The sequence below is a fragment of the Aquarana catesbeiana genome, linkage group LG10 (assembly GCF_042186555.1).
Source record: "Aquarana catesbeiana isolate 2022-GZ linkage group LG10, ASM4218655v1, whole genome shotgun sequence".
Lineage (NCBI taxonomy): Eukaryota > Metazoa > Chordata > Amphibia > Anura > Ranidae > Aquarana > Aquarana catesbeiana.
Window position 1 is genome coordinate 169,759,235 of NC_133333.1, and position 19,811 is coordinate 169,779,045.

At 43.4% G+C, this 19,811-nt stretch overlaps 1 protein-coding gene across 6 annotated transcripts in view; it reads right to left on the minus strand.

The window, feature by feature from the left end:
* DVL1 (dishevelled segment polarity protein 1) overlaps positions 1–19,811 on the minus strand; it is a 252,973-nt gene that overhangs the window by 92,389 nt on the left and 140,773 nt on the right. The window contains exon 1 of one of the 6 annotated variants that reach the window (XM_073602953.1): positions 14,099–14,341. The exons of the other annotated variants lie outside the window; for them this stretch is intronic. Within the exon in view, the coding sequence (XP_073459054.1) occupies positions 14,099–14,279 (181 nt within the window). The 5' untranslated portion in view covers positions 14,280–14,341. Of the gene's footprint in view, positions 1–14,098; positions 14,342–19,811 lie in introns of those variants that run through there. 6 annotated transcript variants of the gene reach the window in all.

Sequence of the window (19,811 nt, forward strand, 5' to 3'; positions counted from 1 at the left end):
TTGAGTGCCCCCACAGCAAGCAGCTTGCTATGGGGGGTACCCGAGCCGAGCCACAGCTCCATGTGTCCATTCAGACACGGAGCTGTGGCCCGGCCCCATTGCCTTTCTGTCCTAATAGGCCAACGGACTCTGATTGACAACAGCGGGAGCCAATGGCGCCATGCTGCTGTCTCAACCAATGAAGAGGGGAGTCCTGGGCAGCAGAGACATTCCTGCAACATCGCTGGATCTAGATGGGGCTCAGGTAAGTATTAGGGGGGCTACTGCACACAGAAGGTTTTTTTATATTAATGCAAAGAATGCATTAGGATAAAAAAAAAACTTCTGCCTTTACAACCACTTTAACCACTTCCAGACCAGCTGCCGCAGTTGCAGACTAAGAGGAGTTAGTCTGAACACATGAGGAGAAGGGACCTTACCTATGGGCACATCTAAACCTATTTTAATCATTAAGGATACGTCTGGGACATCCAGAGACATCAGGCAGCAGTGACCTCCATAATAAGTACTACATGCCTACTACCCCTGCAGGGGTATCTGGATCTGGTGAATAGGAATTCTGAAGGGGGAGCACACAAGTCACTTGGAATCACTTCAAGCACAAAAAGTCACCTTTGATGTTGTTTAGCATTTACGCAGACACCACTGTGTATGTGGGACTGTCATACACCATCGTTGTATATACAGCATAGACTTTCCTGTTTCCAGCTGACATTGCCCAGGGGCCACTGCATTGATTATTGCCTGTACGGTCCGCACCTGGCTGACTATGTACTCTGATTATAGATGAGATAGTCATTTTAATATTGTTATATTGGTTTATTTGTATACTTTATATATATAGCCATGCAATATTTATAACTTGGCCACAACATTCTTTATTGCACATTATTTTCCCATTCAGACATTAGGTTGGGCATATAGGCTCATGTGACAATTTTTATATTTTTTCCTTTTACATATATGTTTACCACATCAGGAATTGTCTTATATTGCATACCCATAACTATATCAGGTTACTGTATGGACATAGTTGTTCTGTATCAGGTTCATATAGATCATTTCTTGGGCCTACTCCCCCTTTTGTATGTGTTATCTGGGACTGTTTAGGTAGCGCCAATTACCCCACACTTTCTTTTTCAATACCTCCCATAAAACCCCTCCTATACAGGAAATACCTTAGTTTTGTAGCAAGCAATGACGATGCCAGAAAAGAGGGGAGGGACCTCTGTGTCCCGTGATGTACTTCAAGAAAAGGATTTTACAGGTAAACTGTATTAAAAATCCATTTTTCTTTATCGTACATCACGGGACACAGAGCACCATAATAATGACTAATTGGGATGTCCTAAAGCAATGCACCTGAGGGGGGTAACACAATATCCCTAAGCCCAAACGGGCCCGAGACTATAAAGCTGCCTGCAACACGCTGTGGCCAAACACAATCTTATTTTGAGATCTAACATCCACCTGGTAAAACCTGGTGAACGTATGAACTGAAGACCAAGCAGCCACTTTGCAAACCTGAGCCATAGACACCTGTTGGCGTACTGCCCATGATGCACTAACCCCTCTAGTGGAGTGTGCTTTCAAATCCCAAGGTGGAACCTTGCGCCTTAATCCATACGCCTGGATAATAGTCTGGCAAATCCACCTAGATATAGTTGAACTTGTTGCCGGCTGTCCTTTCCTAGGACCTTCCGGCAGGACAAGAAAGCAGTCAGTCTTCTGAAAAGAAGCTGACATCTTTAAGTAAACCTTGATCGCCCTCACCACATCAAGCGAGTGAAGAGACCTTTCCTCCCTAGTTTTAGGGTTTGGAAAAAAGGAAGGTAGAATGATATCCTGATTCAAATGAAATTTGGAAACTACCTTTGGTAAAAAATCCGGACGAAGGCGCATGACCACTCTGTCCTGATGAAGAATCAAAAAAGATTCTTTGCAAGAAAGGGCGGCCAATTCTGACACCCTTCTAGCCAACGTTATAGCCACCAAAAAACCCAATTTCCTGGTTAATAGGACAAACGGAATATGTCCAGTAGGTTCAAACGGTTGACACTGTAAGGCTGACAGGACCAAATTTAGGTCCCAGGGACATAAAGGCGGCTTAACCAGCGGCCTTAGGTGCGTTACTCCCTTAACAAAGGTTCGTACCAAAGAATGGAATGCAATTGGTCTTTGGAAAAATACCGATAAGGCCGAAATCTGTCCTTTAATTGTCCCTAAAGCCAGCTTCAAGTCTACTCCTGCTTGAAGGCAGGCAAGAACTCTTCCAGTCGTATATCTACGAGGGTTCCACCTCCTTCCCTCACACCAAGAAATGTATGACTTCCAGACTCTATAATAAATAGCTCTAGAAACGGACTTTCTAGCGTTTATCAGAGTAGACAAGACTGAACCCATAATACCACGGTCTTTCAATATTCTGGTCTCAATAGCCATGCCATCAAATTCAGCAACCGTAAAAAAGGATGGAATATGGGTCCTTGAGACAACAGGTCTGGATGGCACGGAAGGACCAATGGGTCCCCCCACTGCCAACTTCACAATCTCCAAGTACCAGGATCTCTGAGGCCACGCTGGGGCCACTAGGATCACTGGCTTCCGTTCATCTTGTATTCTGCGTAGTAAGTGCGGCAGAATTTGGATCGGAGGGAAGGCATATATCAGAGAATACTGATCCCAAGGAACTACTAATGCGTCTATCCCGACAGCAAGTGGATCCTTGGTCCTGGATACAAACCTCTCCAGCTTGACATTGAATCTGGATGCCAGCAGATCCACGTCTGGGGTCCCCCAGTGTTGGCAGATCTGTAGAAAAACCTCGGGATGCAGGGACCATTCCCCTGGCAACAATTTTTGGCGACTTGTCTGCCTGCCAATTGTCCACCCCCGGTATATGCCACTACCGCGGAGTTGTCGGACTGGACTCGGACGGGAAGACCCTGTAACCTGGACGTCTAGAAGCGCAGAGCCAGATGAGCTGCCCGAATCTCCAATAGATTGATGGGCAGGGACCTTTCTGCCTGGGACCATATTCCCTGGGCAGAGTCCGCCTCCAGGACTGCTCCCCAGCCTAGACAACTGGCGTCTGTAGTTACTACTCTCCAAGCTGTTGGAGGAAAGGATTTTCCTTTTCTCAGATTGCTGGTTTTTAACCACCAAGAGAGGTTCCATTGTACCTGTGGGGACAGAACCATAGGATGATCTAAGGTTCGAGCAGACCTGTCCCAGGCTTCCAGAATACTGTTCTGGAACACCCTGGAGTGGAACTGTGCATATGGAATTGCATTGAAGGATGACACCATTTTGCCCAGCAACCTCATGCACAGCTGAATAGAAGGTCTTGGTTCTTTTTTTACCTTCTGGACGAGTTCCACTATGGAAATGACCTTTAAGGGGGGTAAAAACACCCTTTCTTGGGCGGTGTTTAAGTCCAGACCCAGATACACCAAGGCTTGGGTCGGACAAAGGGCTGACTTGTCCACATTTAGAATGCACCCTAGGCGTTGTAAAACCTGCATTGTTCTTGACACGTTTTGGATCAGGATGGGGCAAGAGCAATCCCTCAGGAGAAGATCGTTCAGATATCCTACCACGGAGATCTTCTGGGACCTTAGGGATGCCAACACCGGGGGCCAGAATCTTTGTGAAAACCCTGGGGGCTGTGGCTAGACCGAATGGCAGTGCCACAAATTGAAAATGACAGCCTTCTACTGCGAAATGCAGAAACCTTTGATGTGGTCCAAAAATCGGTACATGAAGGTATGCGTCCTTGATATTTATGGACGCTAAATAATCTCCCTTTCTCAGAGATTTTATTATTGAACGAACCGACTCCATATGGAAGGACCGAACGTTTACAAAGAGGTTGAGAGCTTTGAGGTCCAAAATGGGCCTTACTTCCCCATTTGGTTTCGGCACGGTAAAAAGGTTTGAGTAAAACCCCTCGAATCTTTCTTCGTGCGGAACTTTGACAATTACCCCTTGCTTCAGCAGACGCTGCAAAGCTAGGAATAGGCATTTCCTTTTCTCTGGATCCGACGGGACCCTTGAGTATAGAAAACGGTTTGGAGGAATCTCCCGGAACTCTATTTTGTATCCCTGTGTTATAGTGGAAATGACCCATCTGTCTTGGACCAGATCTTCCCATGCATCCAGAAACAGCCGAAGCCTGCCCCCCACCCATGAGAGCGGGGGCGTCCCTTCACAAGGTTGACTTGGAGTTGGACTTGGCTGGCTTTTGATTCCAGGGCTTCCTATGACCCTAAGGCTTTTTAAAACCAGGGCTGTCGATACCACTTGGGGGAAGAAGGACTAGGCCCTGGAGCATTGGGAATTTGATAAGAGGGTTGCTTACCTCTCTTTTTAGTAGGGAGAAGGGCACTTTTTCCTCCAGAGATTTTTTGGATATATTTATCCAGATCTTCGCCAAACAAGTGTTCTCCATGGAAAGGAAAAGCTGCAAGTAGCCTCTTGCATGGCGTCTCAGCAGACCAGTTCTTTAGCCACAAAACCCTGCGCATATGTATGGACAGTAACGCAAAACAAGACATCTGCTGGACTGAGTCTTTCAATGCGTTCACTGCAAAACATAGAGCATGAGGAAGCTCCGACAATTCCTCGGTAGGTTCCTCCTGACAAGGCAGGTTTTTTATTAACTTTTACAACGGTCCTTTAGGGATTGGCAAATCCCAATAGCTGCAACTGCCGGCTGAACTGCTGCACCAGCCACCACAAAAGAGGCTTTTAATAAGGATTCTAGCTTTTTATCAGCCGGATCCTTAAATACCTAGGCATTATCCACTGGGCAGGTTAAATTCTTATTCACTGAAGAAATGGCGGCATCCACCAAAGGTGTACCCCATCTCTTCCTGAACTTTTCCTCCATAGGATATAGGATAGAAAACCTCTTTGGAGGTAAGTATATCCTGTCAGGATGATCCCAGTCTGCATAAACCACCGCTCCAATAATGGATGCAAAGGGAACACTTGGGAACCTTGCTGAGGTTGCAAAGATCCCAAAGTAGAACAGAACAGGAGAGTCCAGACTCTGACCGGGGGTAACTTAAACCCAACTCGTACCATCTCAGTCAGAGATCGGATAAACAATTTCTGGGAATGGGAGGCCAAAATTGGCTCCTCTGAACCGGAGTCCTCAGCTGAGGATTCTTCAGCCTCTCCTTCCTCCCGGTCCTTTATGGCCATCTCCTCCAAATCCTCTGCCCACTCTGGTTCCAGATCACCTGGACCCATCTGGCTGGTGCTCTAGTGATTCTCCACTTGGCCCGGGCTCAGGGGAGGGAGATCTATTACGCTTCTTCCCTCCCTGCGTTACAGAAGCAATCATGCCAGCTATTTTGCCTTCCAGGCCCGCTAATGCTGATGCCAAATCATCCTTAGTAACATAAGCCGAGGCAGGAATATTGGTAGTGGCCACTATGCCTGACAAATGCAATGGCTCAGCTAGGCCAGATGCCACAGGTCTTTCAGGGGAGACTGAGGCTGTATCAGCATGGGGCTGGTCTCCTGTTTTCAAGGGAGTTACTCTTACCCCTGTGCCTGCCCTGCTCCCTGTACCTCGTTTTCTGGAAGACATTGCTTACATACGAGGAAACAAAGTACTCCCCACAAGCTGTAACCAGTGTTTAACCTGTCGCAACTGTGTCCAAAAACCTCCAGACTCACGTGCCCAAGTATCGCTCTGTGCTGTCCCAGCACACGCCAGGAGCTCCAGCTCCTTATAAAGCCTAACCTGGCAGTGGACTGAGCGCATGTGCGCTCCCGCACGACCAGCAGCATGCACGCCACATCTGCCGTGTCCAGACACATGCCGTGCACGCCGCGCCTCTGTGACGCGCACAGCAGCGGCGCACGTGCACACCGATGGCGCGCACACCAGGGGCGCATGCGCCATACCGGTCATCTGTAACTTTCCAGACACAAGCACAAGGTTAACAAAGGGAATGTACGATAAAGAAATAATAATAAAAATGCCATAAATCTATCCCCTATTTTGTAGACGCTATAACTTTTGGGCAAACCAATCAATATACTTTCATTGCGATTATTTTTACCAAAAATATGTAGAAGAATACATATCAGCCTAAACTGAGGAAAACATTTTTTTTTTTTTTTAATTTGGGGTATTTATTATAGCAAAAAGTAAAAAATATTGTTTTTTTTTCAAAATTGTTGTTCTTTTGTTTATAGCGCAAAAAATAGGTGATCAAATATCACCAATAGAAAGCTCCATTTGTGGGGGAAAAAAAGTCAATTTTGTTTGGGTACAGCGTCACAAGACCACACAATTGTTGCGCAATTGCAATTTTCAGTTAAAGCGAGGCAGTGCCGTATCGCAAAAAATGGCCTGGTCATTGAGCAGCCACATCTTCCAGAGCTGAAGTGGTTAAAGCGGAGTTCCGCTTAAAGAATAAAAAGTTAAAAGTCAGCAGCTGCAAATACTGCAGCTGCTGACTTTTAATTATCGAACACTCACCTGTCCCAGGGTTCAGTGATGCGGGGGAACAAAGCCCCGTTCTTCTCCCCCTCTTCTCTGCGGCGCCGGCATTGTAACTGTGGGCGCCCGGCTGTGGCTTCACAGTCAGGCACCAACTGCGCATGCGCGAGCCACGCCGCAACTGGCTGGGCAATCATCTGGGACTTGTGACGTGTGCCAGATGATTGCCGAGAGGGAGGGGGGAGAGGTGATCTTCCTTTCGGTGCCACGGTGCGCCGGGAGCAAGTGGGAGCTGGGACCCTCTAAAAAGAAGGTACCACCCCCCCCCAAAAAAGGCATGCCAAATGTGGCATGTCAGGAGGTCACCTCCCTTAAAGTGGAAGTTCCATTTTTGGGTGGAACTCCGCTTTAAGCCCAAAAATAAACATTCATTATATTGTAGCTTACAATTTCTTGCAGATGTGATGGCTGCATTCATTTTCTTTTTTAGGCTTTCTTTCTTCTATTTTCAGCTGGTGATCTAGGCAGTAAGTCTGCCAAAACAACAAGCTCTCCAACAGAATGTATCAGTTACAGAGATGAGACAAACCATTTAACACTAGGGGTGTTTACAATGATCGGCTTTTATTTATTTATGCAAAACCATTTTCCCAAAAAGGAAAAAAAAATGTTTGCTGTAATAGCTTATAAAGTATTAGCTGGAGTCTGCTGGAGTCAATGTGTTAATGAATTTAAATTTGCTAGTACATCTAACAATCCCCAAGACTGACAATGCTGATGTCCAAAGGTGCCCCCTGTGCTCATTCATTCAGAGTATAAGCACTGTAATACAGGAGATATGTTACTGTCAAGATAACCAGGTGGAAACAGAGGGAAAAAAGCCAAAGAAAACTGATGCAGCCACTTCTAATGATTGGTAAGCTACCATATACTTATACCATATATGCTTTAAGGTGCAATTCCACTCAAACTTTGAGTTTAGAGAGGTCACTGCAATATCTGTTAGAGAAAGTTTACTTTTGGAGACTTTAATGACTCTGTAGCAATCCAACAAAATCATGGAGATGATTTTTTTTCCCCTTATTTTTTGTAAATTATGGAAAATCCATCATTGGAATATGGTACGATCACTAGCAGATAAATTAGTATATTCACAGCCAGGGGGAGACAAGGTCCCATTAAGGTCTTCTGTGTACTTCAACTTGAAGTAATGTATTACTGTCTTATACAGGAGCCCTTTGCCAATCAAAAGGGTTTCACATCACAATAAGGATTTAAAGGATCACTAAAACGTAACTTACAGGTTCATTCAAAACAGATCATGAATACCTTTTATGGAGACGATCAGAAATGAATGTTTTAAAACGAAAGTGGATCGATCCTAAAAAATGACGACTTGCTAGGTTATAGGGAACATTTAAAAATGTTAATTGTGCCTAAGTAGTTCCTTAGAAAATGTACCTTTTGTCTGAAATCCCTTCTGAATAGAAGCAATTCACTTCCTGGTAATTGTGCCTAGGCACTCTTGTACCTACAGCCCTGTATTTTTGGTTTGAATTTACAGATCCTATAAGCAGGACTATAGATATGGCCCAACACAGAAGGTCCCTTTAAAGAATTTGAAATGAAAATAAAATGTTTAGGGTTAGAAAGGTCTTTAATGTTTAGTATTAATCTATTATGCAGTGGGGCATTGGAAAATATGTACAATGTTTATCATCTATTCTAGAGCATAAAAAATGGGTTTAATTCAATCTAAATTTCCCCACAATGTAAGATAAGACAGACATTTAGGAAGCAATTCCAGTCAACAAATGATAGCAATCAGTAAGCTACTAATGCTATGCATCAAGTACGGAAGCTTTGTTCAAGTCAATAGGTTATTTGGTTTCCCTTAACCGGAATTCTATAAAATACACTACAGCCAGAATCCAAAAAGCATTTTACATGGTCACTGGGACTGCTCTGAACTACCAATTACGTCCAGAGCGTTTGCATTTGGGTCTTTAGGAATTCTACTCCTGCACCACAAGAAGGGGTTTCTAGATCATTGGAGTACTGATAAAAAAAGAATGGGGTTGACTGATGCTGTACAGCAGGGGTCTCCAAACTTTCTAAACAAGGGCCAGTTTATTGTCCTTCAGACATGTATTAGCGGGAGGAATAGAGCTCCATTGTTGGTGTTACTGGAAGGAATAGTAACCCATCTTTGGTGTCAGTGAAAGAAATAATGCCTCATTGTTGATGCCATTGGGAGGAATAATGCCCAATCACTGGTGCCAGTGGGAGGAAAAGTGTCCAATCTTTGGTGGCAGTGGCAGGAATAGTGCCCATTAATTGGTATCAGTGCAAGGAATGGTGCCTCATTGTTGGTATCAGTGGAAGGAAGCACTGTATGTCCCATTGTTGGTGTCGGTGAGCAGAAATATGCCCCAATATTGGTTTCAATGGAAATAATGGTGCCTCATTGTTGGTGTCAGTAGAAACCATAATGCCTCGTATCAATGACAGGAATAGTTCCAAGGCCAGATAAAGGCAGGCAAAGCGCTACATCTGGCCCATGGGCCGCAGTTCGGACACTACTGCTCTACAGCAATTCTTGGATAAGTACAGTGAGGTATGGAGCAGGTAAGCTTTCCCTGTATGCCTCTCAAGGTATCATTATCATCCCTGACTGGAGCGCACTTTAGAAAACATCCCATATCATTTTCTACACTGGGCGCGCTTCTCCTATAATGAAGGAGAGTCTCATTGTAGCTTATGCTGAGGAAACTGGCTTAAACCTGGGGAGTGGAAGCTGCAATTTTAGTTAGGAAAATTACCACCTGGAAATGAGGTGTCTGACTCTGCCAGGAACCACGTTCACTAAACATACCATAATAGGAAAACTAGAGGAGATCACCTAGACAGGATCACGCGTGGCGTGCTTGCATGCACCTGTCAAACAACAATGTTCCTGGATGATATATTAGAATGCTGGCACTACGTACTCAATTCCAGAAAGCATTTTTTCTACCTACTAAAGTTTTCCAGCTTATCTCGATTAGAATGTACATATTTTCCAGATCTTCCAGCGGTTTTCAACTTTTTACCCCAGAAGAAACCCTAAAACAATTTTCAGGCATCAGGGACACTTATTAAAACCAAATCATCTGGGGTCAATGGCATTAAAGCTCTTTAGATTGGTGGCCAGTTGGAAGAGTACCCCTTTACAGTGGTGGTCAGAATGCCACCCTTGCAGATAGCCACAAATATCATTGGTGTCATGCTGCTTGACTTACCAAGCGGCATTGGTCCTCGAACTATGCAGCCACTATCAGACGAGAGGTCAATCAGCCACCGCTCAAGGAACTTGGCAACCTCTGGAGGAACCCTGGTTGAGACTTGCAGGTGAAACAATGCTGGTTTTATTAAGGGACACCTCTAATTAATTATTTATATATGCTGCCATTGCTGATCACCTTCTGAAAATGCTAGTGGGGAAGATGCCACTGATATGCTTTAGACAGTCCCATCAATTTAGTACTATAGTGATGGGCATACTTTACAGTAAGAACAACACAGCGCTAGCGCCTTTAAACTTAAAGGGCCATTACATTTAAATAACACCATGTAGATTACATAAAAAAATTATAATGGCAATCATGAATAAATATGTAAAACTAAAGAAGCCTTCAAATGACTATAAGAAGCACAAATCCTGGCTGCAGTTTTTCATCCAAGTACAGCTGTAGTGCGACAATCCACCTCATTCACTTACGTCAGTTCTCTAATGATCTGGGAACCCTTTTTGCTAACCTATTTAGGACACACACCCTACAAGTGGGTTTCCTCCGCATCCAATTCGCACAGCTGAATTGGAGCCAGTTCACATATCTCTGCAGCGGCTCCGGTGCGATTTGTACAGGGGCCCTGTGTGTCTTTTACTCCATTTCAGGTCCAAATTCAGCCAAAATTTGGGCTGAAACGGACCTGAAATGGTGAACGAGGACTCCTGCTGTGAGCCGCTGCATGCTCATACGTGAACTTAGCCTAAATGTGAAGAACTATCGGGCTGCAGGAGTAGAAAGAAATCAGATTGAGATAAAACAAATCTAAACCCAAAAACAAATGTAATATACAGTAGTACCTTGGATTACAAGCATAATTCGTTCCAGAAGAATGCAAATCCAAAGCACTCGTATATCAAAGCGAGTTTCCCCATAGGAATCAATGGAAACTTAGGTAATTCGTTCCAGGGTCACTGCTAGTGTATGCAGTACCGCATGTGGCCAGAGGTGGGGGGGGTACGGACACTCGCAAAAACATTTGGAGAATCTCGGAGACCACTCGGAGATGCTCGGGAACCGAGCGCCTCCAAGTGGTCTCTGAGCATCTCTGGCCACATGTGGTACTGCACACCCCAGAGGCTTGAATCCTGCTTGTCTTGCGAGACAACGCTCGCAAATCGAGTCAGAATTTAAAAAAAAAAAAAAAAAAAAAAAAAAAAAAAACACAGCACGTATTGCGAAACGCTCGTAAACTGCGTTACTTGCACTCCAAGGTTTTACTGTATTGCAGCTTGCCAATCCCTAAATGTGGTAGTTGCATTCATGTTCTTTCTTTCCCTAGTGTACCGGCCAGTAACACACTACCTGTTTTGGGGTGGCTCCATTTTATGGAGCAACAATGAATCCACCAATATAAATCTGCCCTTCAAAAATACAATTTCTGCCTCCCCACTGCCAAGCCGATCTATTTTATCACTCTCATTAACACCCTCTCACGCAGTCCCTGTCAACTCTTTTCTACCTTTAATTCTCTACTTTGGCCTTCATTACCTTCACCTATTAACTTACTCACTGCCCAGGAGATTGCAAATCGCTTCAAAAATAACATTGATACAATTCGTGACGAGATCTCCACTGTACAAATATAGTTACATAGTTATCTCACTCGCCTTACACTCCTTGTCCAACTGTATAATCAATACTTCCCTTGTTTAACCCAGTGGCTCTATCCTACAATCTTTAACTCATATCTTCAATCTCTCCCTCTCTACTGGTTTCTTCCCCAACCCTCTAAAACAGTGGTCTCCAAACTGCATCCCGGGGGTCGGATGTGGCCCTTGCTGCACTATTCCACCAGCTGACACCAATGATAGAGCACCATTACCCCTACTGACACCAAAAATAGGGGCACTATTCTTCTTATTAATATCAATGGTCACTATCCCCCCCCCATTAAAACCAATGAAGGGGCACTGATGCCAATGCATTTTCTACTCCCACTGGCCACAGTCCGGCCCCCCCTAGAGCCTGAAGGACAGTAAACCGGCTCTTTGCTTAGAAAGTTTGGAAATCTCTGCTCTAAAACATGCAATAGTCACCCCCATACCTAAAAAAGCCCCCCCTCCACCAATCTTAACAAAATCTCCTTACTCCCTTTTGCCTCCAAACTCCTTGAAAGTCTAGTCTACAACTGGCTGAGCTACCACCTCATTGAGAATAACCTTCTTGATCCCCTTTAGTCTGGATTTTGCCTGCAACACTCCACAGGAACTGCTCTCCTAAAACTCACAAACTTACTAACAGCTAAAACCAATGGTCACTATTCTGTACTTTTACTCTTGGACCTCTCTGCTGCCTTTGATACAGTTGACCTCCTCCTCCTCAAAAAACTCTATTCCCTTGGTCTCCGCGACTGTACTCTTCATTGATTCGAATCTTACCTATCTCACGGCACTTTCAATGTCACTTATAATTCTACTTCCTCCTCCCCTATTCCTCTTACCTTTGGGGTTCCCCAAGGTTTTGTCTTTGGACCTCTCCTATTCTCAATCTACACCTTCTCCCTGGGTCAGTTGATTGCCTCCCATGGCTTTCAATAGAAGTTCTACTATGACGACACCCAAATCTCTCTACCCCTAAGCTCACTTCTCTGTCAAGATCAAGGGCACAACTTTCAGTTTGTCCGCACATGCCAGGGTGCTAGGGGTAACCCTGGACTCTGAACTGTCCTTTCAGGCCCACAACCAATCCCTGTCCAAATCATGCCGCCTCAAACTCAACATCTCCAGAATACACCCCTTTTTAACAAATGACACCAAAAAGCTTCTAGTTCACTCCCTGGTCATCTCTTGCCTCAACTACTGCAACTCCCTTCTCATTGGATTACCTTTACATAGGCTATCCCCCCTTCAGTCCAACATGAATGCTGTTGCCAGACTCATCCACCTTACCAACCGCTTAGCGTCTGCTACCCCTCTCTGTCAATCCTTACACTGGCTTCCGCTCACCCAACAAATAAAATTCAAAGTACTAACAACCACAACTCTGCCTCCAGCTACATCACTAACCTGGTCTCAAAATATCAACCAAACCGCTCTCTTTGGTCCCCCCAGATCACCTGTATTCTAGCTCCCTTGTCACCTCCTCCCATGCATGTCTCTAGGACTTCTCCCAAGTTTCTCCCATCCTTTGGAACTCACTACCCCAATCTGTCTGACTATCTCCTAATCTATCCATCTTTAGACAATCCCTGAAAACCCTCTCTTTAAAGAAGCCTATCCTGCTTCTAACTTATACACTTTGTTTTTACTTGCTCCATCAGCTCATCACTTTTGTATCACTTGATCCTCCCTCATAGATTGTAAGCTCTAACAAGTAGGGCCCTATGATTCCTCTTGTATCAAATTGTATTGTAACTGTAATGTCTGTCTTAATTTTGTAAAGCGCTGTGCAAACTGTTGGCACTATATAAATCCTGTATCATAGTAGTAATAATAATAATAATAATAATAATAATATAAACATCCTTGTCAGTAATAAAGTTGAACTAAAGGCAGCAATACTCACCTATACGGTCTGACGCCAACTAGGTCACTCATCGGCATCTTCTCCCAGGCTTCTTCTGGGTGCTGAGCTGTCTTGATTGGCCAGTGCGGGATGTTGTTATTTCAGCACATGCACAGGAGAGCAGTCATCCTGGCATACAGGCACTGTGCTGGATTGTAAACTGAGTTGTGCATTCGCAGCTCAGTGTACAATCTACAGAGCATTGCAAACAGGTAAATGTATTTTATTGCTGAAGAGACACTGCTTGTTATTTTACAATAAAGAGCATGTCTTTTCACAGTTTTTATATTTAGCCTTAAGTTCCACTTTAACTGATCTGACTCTTCTGTCCCTTTTGATGGACAGCATGGTCTTTTAAAGAAAGTTGAAAGAACAGACTTCCTGCCAGATAACCAGGTGAAAATAAATGAAAAAAATATAAGGCAGCCCACCACATCTGAGGATTGGTAAGCTGCAATGTAGTGCATTTTTACTTTTTGATTTAGATGCACTTTAAAGCGAGTGAACTAGGAGAGCAGCATTGTTTCTCAGCTTGCATTGGCAGTTCAGTAACTTAGTTTGCTACTTGGAATGTCTCAACATATTTAGATTATCAAATACACTGAAACCCCCCCCCCCCCCCCAAAAAAACCAACAAAATCTACCACACAGACATCAGAGCGGGATGACAAGGTAAGCAAGTCGCAAGGCTTGAAGAAGACATCTAGGCAGAAGCTAATGCAGGCCATGATATGATATACTCCTTGTTCTTCCCAAAGACTCATCACTATAAAAGCCATCAAAGATCCTGTGTAATACCTACAGTGACACACACGTGGCTGGCCCTCTGGGTGACAACGAACAGGTTCTAGAGGCCACCGCAGACTGAAATGGCCTCTTTGTGTGGATCTCCTTCCATGCACTGGTGGATTATATGAAAAGTGGGACTGTGGACGCTGTGGAGGGTTCCTCCCAAAGCATTCCAAGAATGAAGAGGTAACCATGATAGCTCCTTGGGCAAAGGCATACAAATCCAGAAGGCTCTTCTAAGTTAAGAGTATTACATAAGGCGAGGTGTTGCTAGTTTTGCTGGAACAATAACAAGTACTGGGAAGACAGCATAGATCAGATTGTGCACTTAGACATGACTCGTTTCCTCTAGTATTCTGTCCATCGGATGTCTGATAATCTGCAATGATGGTGAAACAGGAAAAATAAGAATTGGCATTTTGGTGGAGTCCTAAATTTCTCAAGAGTCCCAATATTCGCAAAAACACCTACTAAGTCGGCTCAGTACATTACTATTGTGGGGCTTCAACTGTGGATCTGCTTTTAAGGATGCTAGTTGCTGGGCTGTCCTTGGCATCTATACTATCTGAGCCACTTAACCTGGAACAAGCATTCAACATGTAAAGTCAAGTCAGAATCCTTCTTTTGCACACTTATTCCAGGTCAGTGAACGTATTATCACCATTATATCAAAATGACAGCCAGGCAACTAGGATTCTCCAGAGAGGTCAGCAATGGCAGCCAACATATGGACTGGTATATGGCACTTTCCAAAAAGCGTTAAAGTATAATTAAAGGCAAAACTTTTTTTTGGCTTGAATAGAGTGGTGAGGGGTTAGAACCACTGTCAGATTTGTATTCTGTGTCCCAGTTAGGAAAAAACCCTCTTTCTATTTGTCCTGATCACCAGTGTCTCTGGGAATGAAGGTGGAAGTGAATCCAAAATTTTAATTTGCCACCTTTACGTGACTTCAGAGGAAATCTTGCAATGGAGCACGTGTTCCTGTGACAACTGTCTTAAAAACTGACCATACACTATGCAAATCTTATCTGGTTCCTGAGAAACGGGATGAAAAATTTGCTCCGTGGATGGCCCTGTCACCACCATACCACCTGACATCCTTCCATTGAAAAATCGAAGGAGCTGGATAGTTAAAGCGGTAGTAAAGCCCGCTTTGTAATTTTTACCTACAGGTTAGCCTATAATAAGGCTTATCTGTAGGTACAAATAATACAGTAATACCTTGAATTACGAGCATAATTCGTTCCAGAAAAAAAGCTTGTAATCCAAAGCACTCATATCAAAGCGAGTTTCCCCATAGCAAATAATGGAAACTCAGATAATCGGTTCCACAGCCAGTGCTTGTCTATGCAGTACCGCATGTGGCCAGAGGTGCGGGGGCGCTAGAGACACTCGGAAACACTCAGCGATCACTCGGGAAAGGAGTGTCTGAGCGTCACCGGCGCCCCTGCACCTCTGGCCAAATGCAGTACTGCACAACAACGCTTGCAAAGCGAGCCACGATTTAAAAGAAAAAAAAAAAAAGTTTGTATTGCGAAGCGCTCGTAAACCGCGTTACTCGCAATCCGAGGTCCCACTTTATCTCCTAAACGTGCACTATTTAGGAGCTTTTCAGCCTGGATACAGCTGGTGATGTTACTGGCACATGCGCTCTGAAGGTCTGGCATACCTTGCCGGACGTTCAGAGCTTCGTGCTGGAATAAGGGCTCCTGCGTGCATGCATGGGAGTGACGTCATCGCGGATCTGGCCACTCACACCACCGGAGCCCGCGAACCCAGGAGAAAGACCGGGGGAAGATGTCGGCCCCTGTGACAGCACACCGCTGGAGGGCTTCATTCTAAAGTAAGTATTTGCCTTACAGGTTTTTTTTTTTTTTTTTTTTTTTTTTTACTTGCAGGGTTTACTACCGCTTTATTTTTCACTCAAACAGCGACTGCACCTAACTGGATGCATCCGCTAAGTGATTATCCCAACAGACAACAGAAATGGCCATCAGAATACATTAGGTACAGCAGGAAATTTGTCCACACAGGCTGTATAACGTGGATGAAGGAAATTGTTGGATTTTTTTTTTTTTCTGAAAGAAAAAAAAAAATCTTAAAAAAAAAAAGATAAACTTGGGCATCCTCCAAACTCATCTTTAAGCCTGAACTCCTTCTCTTTTGTACTCCACTGAGCTGTAGGCTGGGTTAACATTTACATGGTTTATTGGAGTACAGAAAAGGGGGATTTCCCTCACAATGAGACAATATCCTCTCACTTCCTGTTGAGTCTACAGGACAGAAGTGAAGGAAAATCTCCCTAATGAGACACAGATAAAAAATGCCAGTGTTTTTTTTTTCCCTGATCTATCCAGAATAAAAAAAAAAAAAAGGGATTAGGCTTTAGATATACTTTGAGCTTTCCGAAGCATACAACTGAATTATAAAAAAAAATAAAAATTGTTCTACTATACTAAATGTAATATATTCAGTATGTTACAGAAAACAATAGAAAATGTAATTACAAGCCCTTAGTAAGAGGATCTTCACTCCTCATTATATGTCCCTGTTTATAATAACTCTGTAAGTGCAGTAGGACCCCTTTCACACAGGGGCGGTGCGGGTGTTAGCGGTAAAGTGTCGCTAGTTTTAGCGGCGCTTTACCGCTGTTATAGCGGCGCTTTGGGGATCAAAAAGGTGGGTTCAAAAGGGGGTTAAAAGCACCCGCTTAGTGCTGCTTTCAAAGCACTTTTAAGGCGCTGTAAAAGCGGCGCCCATTCATTTTAATTGGCAGGGGCAGAGGAGGAGCGCTGTATACACCCCTCCCCCACCGCCCTAAAGATGCTGCTTGCAGGACTTTTTCCTGTCCTGCAAGCGCACCGCCCCAGTGTGAGAGAACTCGGGCTTTCACACTGGGGCTGCAGAAGAGGCAGTTTAGTTTACAATCGCTATTTTTAGCGCAAAAGCACCTATAAAGCGCCTCAGTGTGCAAGGGATCTAAGTGCAGAAACTTATGGTGCCCATAAACTAGATGAAAAACCGTTCAAAAATTGCTCATTTGGACAGTTTTTGTTCTTTTTTCCCCCAGTTAATAGGCACAAATCAAAAATTGGTTGTGACATTTTTGAGCCAAAAAAATCTAAGGAAAAGTTTGGAAAACCTGCCGAACAGAAGATAAATTGCAAGGTCAATGTGTTTCTCGCCCGTTAAAAACTGAACTGTTGTGACCCAGAAGCAAAAAACAAAACAAGAAACGGATTCACTTATGTCCATGGAACTATTTATCATGAAAAATTCAGTCATTACATGATGGCAATAAAATCTCACAACCGCGTATTCGCTTTTCGAAAACGTGTTCAAATGATTTTTCGACTGGTGTATGGCTAGCATAAGGGTCCTTTCACACTGACTGATCAGGTCCGCCTGTCAGTTTTTTAGATGGACCTGATCAGAAGCTCCTTGCACTGTAAGTCTAGACAGGCGGACGTGTGTGTGCGTTTACATTCACTTACTTCAGAGTCCATCCAGGCCTGGAAAACGAGAAACGGACTGCGATCGAACTTGATGTAAATGGATGCAAGCCCATTGTCACCCGGCCACCCACAGATCACACACGGATCCGGAAAGGTCCGCTGCCAAAATGCAGGAAAAAAAAAAAAAAAGAAGAACCGGCCCATTCTGCTCTAATGCAGGGGGTGTGTTCATGGACCCCCCCCCCTGAACTGACTGGAAGGACTCTTAATTAGTTAACCAATTAGAATCAAGATCTACTAATCAATGTCAATATTACAGCAAAGCCCACCTATAATCCACTGTGAAATGTTTTAGTGCAGAAACTTACAGCAATAAATTAGAGTTACAAATACAAACTGGTAATTCTAAAAAGTTACCGTAAAACTGACCATACATTATACAATCTGATTGTACAATCTCCTTTAGATCTACCAACTTTGAGGTGTAACAACAAGTTGTTTTTTTTTTGTTTGTTTTTTTTTATGAGGTGTAACAACCTGCATGATTGGATACAAATTGATTGGATTGTATGGGTTTGTCCCATATTACATGGTTTTGGAAAATCGAAATGAGATTGTATTGGTGTACAGGGATTGTGCAATTGGATTGTAGCATGTATGGTCACCCTAGGTTTCTGCACTAAAACAATTTGGAGTGTATTATAGGTCAGCATTGCTCCTTCTGTAATATTTGTACTTTGATTGCTACTTTTTCATATAAAAAAAAAAAAAAAAAAATAGAACAAAACACTAAGTGGGAACGCTAATGAATTATAAACACAGATTTCGAATAAAACTTTTCTCACCATGTACCGTAATAAATACATCTATACAAATATTTATACAAATAAATCTATATGCTTTGTTTTTGTTCAGTTTATCAGCAATTTTGTAACAGTTCACTTCACTGTCCAGCCAGAGTCTAATGATAAACTTATGGTGGGCATACACCAAACAATCTGATTGAACAATTCTTTACAGAGTCGGACAAAACAATTGAATCTATGAACTATTGAAAATATACTGTGTCATCCCAATCGATTTTGATTAAAACTGATCCAACTCATTGTGATTGGTCGGAAAAATGCGATCATAGGAAAGCAGATAGATCAATATGATCGTAAAGTGTATGGCTCACCAAACAATCTTTGATATTCTGATTATTCTTCTCCCGTTAATTGATGACCAATATGATTGTATATTAAGTTGTTTCATGTATGGCCACCATTACACAGGCAAAAGAAAACTTCTAGTGCTATAAATCAGCAGAATACTAAGCAGTGCTATACAAAGCAAGTAACAAAACATGCTACAAAGGTGTGAAGATCCCACATACAAGCACTTGTAATAATGATTTCTATGACCCCGGTACACGTCTCAGTCTCATACATGATATCAGGAATACTCTGTTACTTACATGGTCTGGCTGAACACTGTTCAGAATACTCACAGTGTACAATGCAGCTACATTCCAGAAACTCCCAAGCAAAGCTACCTGCAAAACACACCATACCTCCTCCTCCTCCTCCGCTCCATGCCCCCTACCTCCCCCTGTCTGTGAGGTCACTGTGCCACCAGCCAATCAGAACTGACTATGTAAATACCCCCCTGCGCTGAAGCTAGATACAGCCTAAGGTTCTGTTTTTTTTGGAGATTTGCAGCTTCAGAAGTGTCTGTCCTCAGGGTATGAATGAGGATTGAAATCCCTGATTGTCTCATAGAAGCTGCTCTGCTACTGCACTTTTTTTCCTAAAGAAGTGATTAAACATTCTCTTTGATACTGGTATACTATGACCCGATGTCCCCAATGACAATGAGTGAGATACATTCTTACTAACAGTAGTAATCGGGACCTTTGCCTCTTCCACCCTAATATTGCTCATTAAGACTTCCGCCTTGATGGATACACAACAGAGCAAAGGGATTTTTATCATGACAAATTTGAACTATTTTACCCCATAATTAATTACTGGGAGGTGGGGTACACAGAAATTATTATTAATAATACTATCAGAAATTATTATTAGTACTATCAGAAATTATTATTAATATTATCTGTAAGCTTTTCTGAATACTGAACCACCTGCATGCATTTGTGTACTCCTTTATCTTTGGACTGACTTTCCAATGTGTTTTGCCCAATGTGGAGGATGGACAGATGTTAGGGGGATAGAGTTTGGGATAAAGAGTTGTTAGGGGGGACAGATGTTAGGGGAACAGAGGGTGGAGGA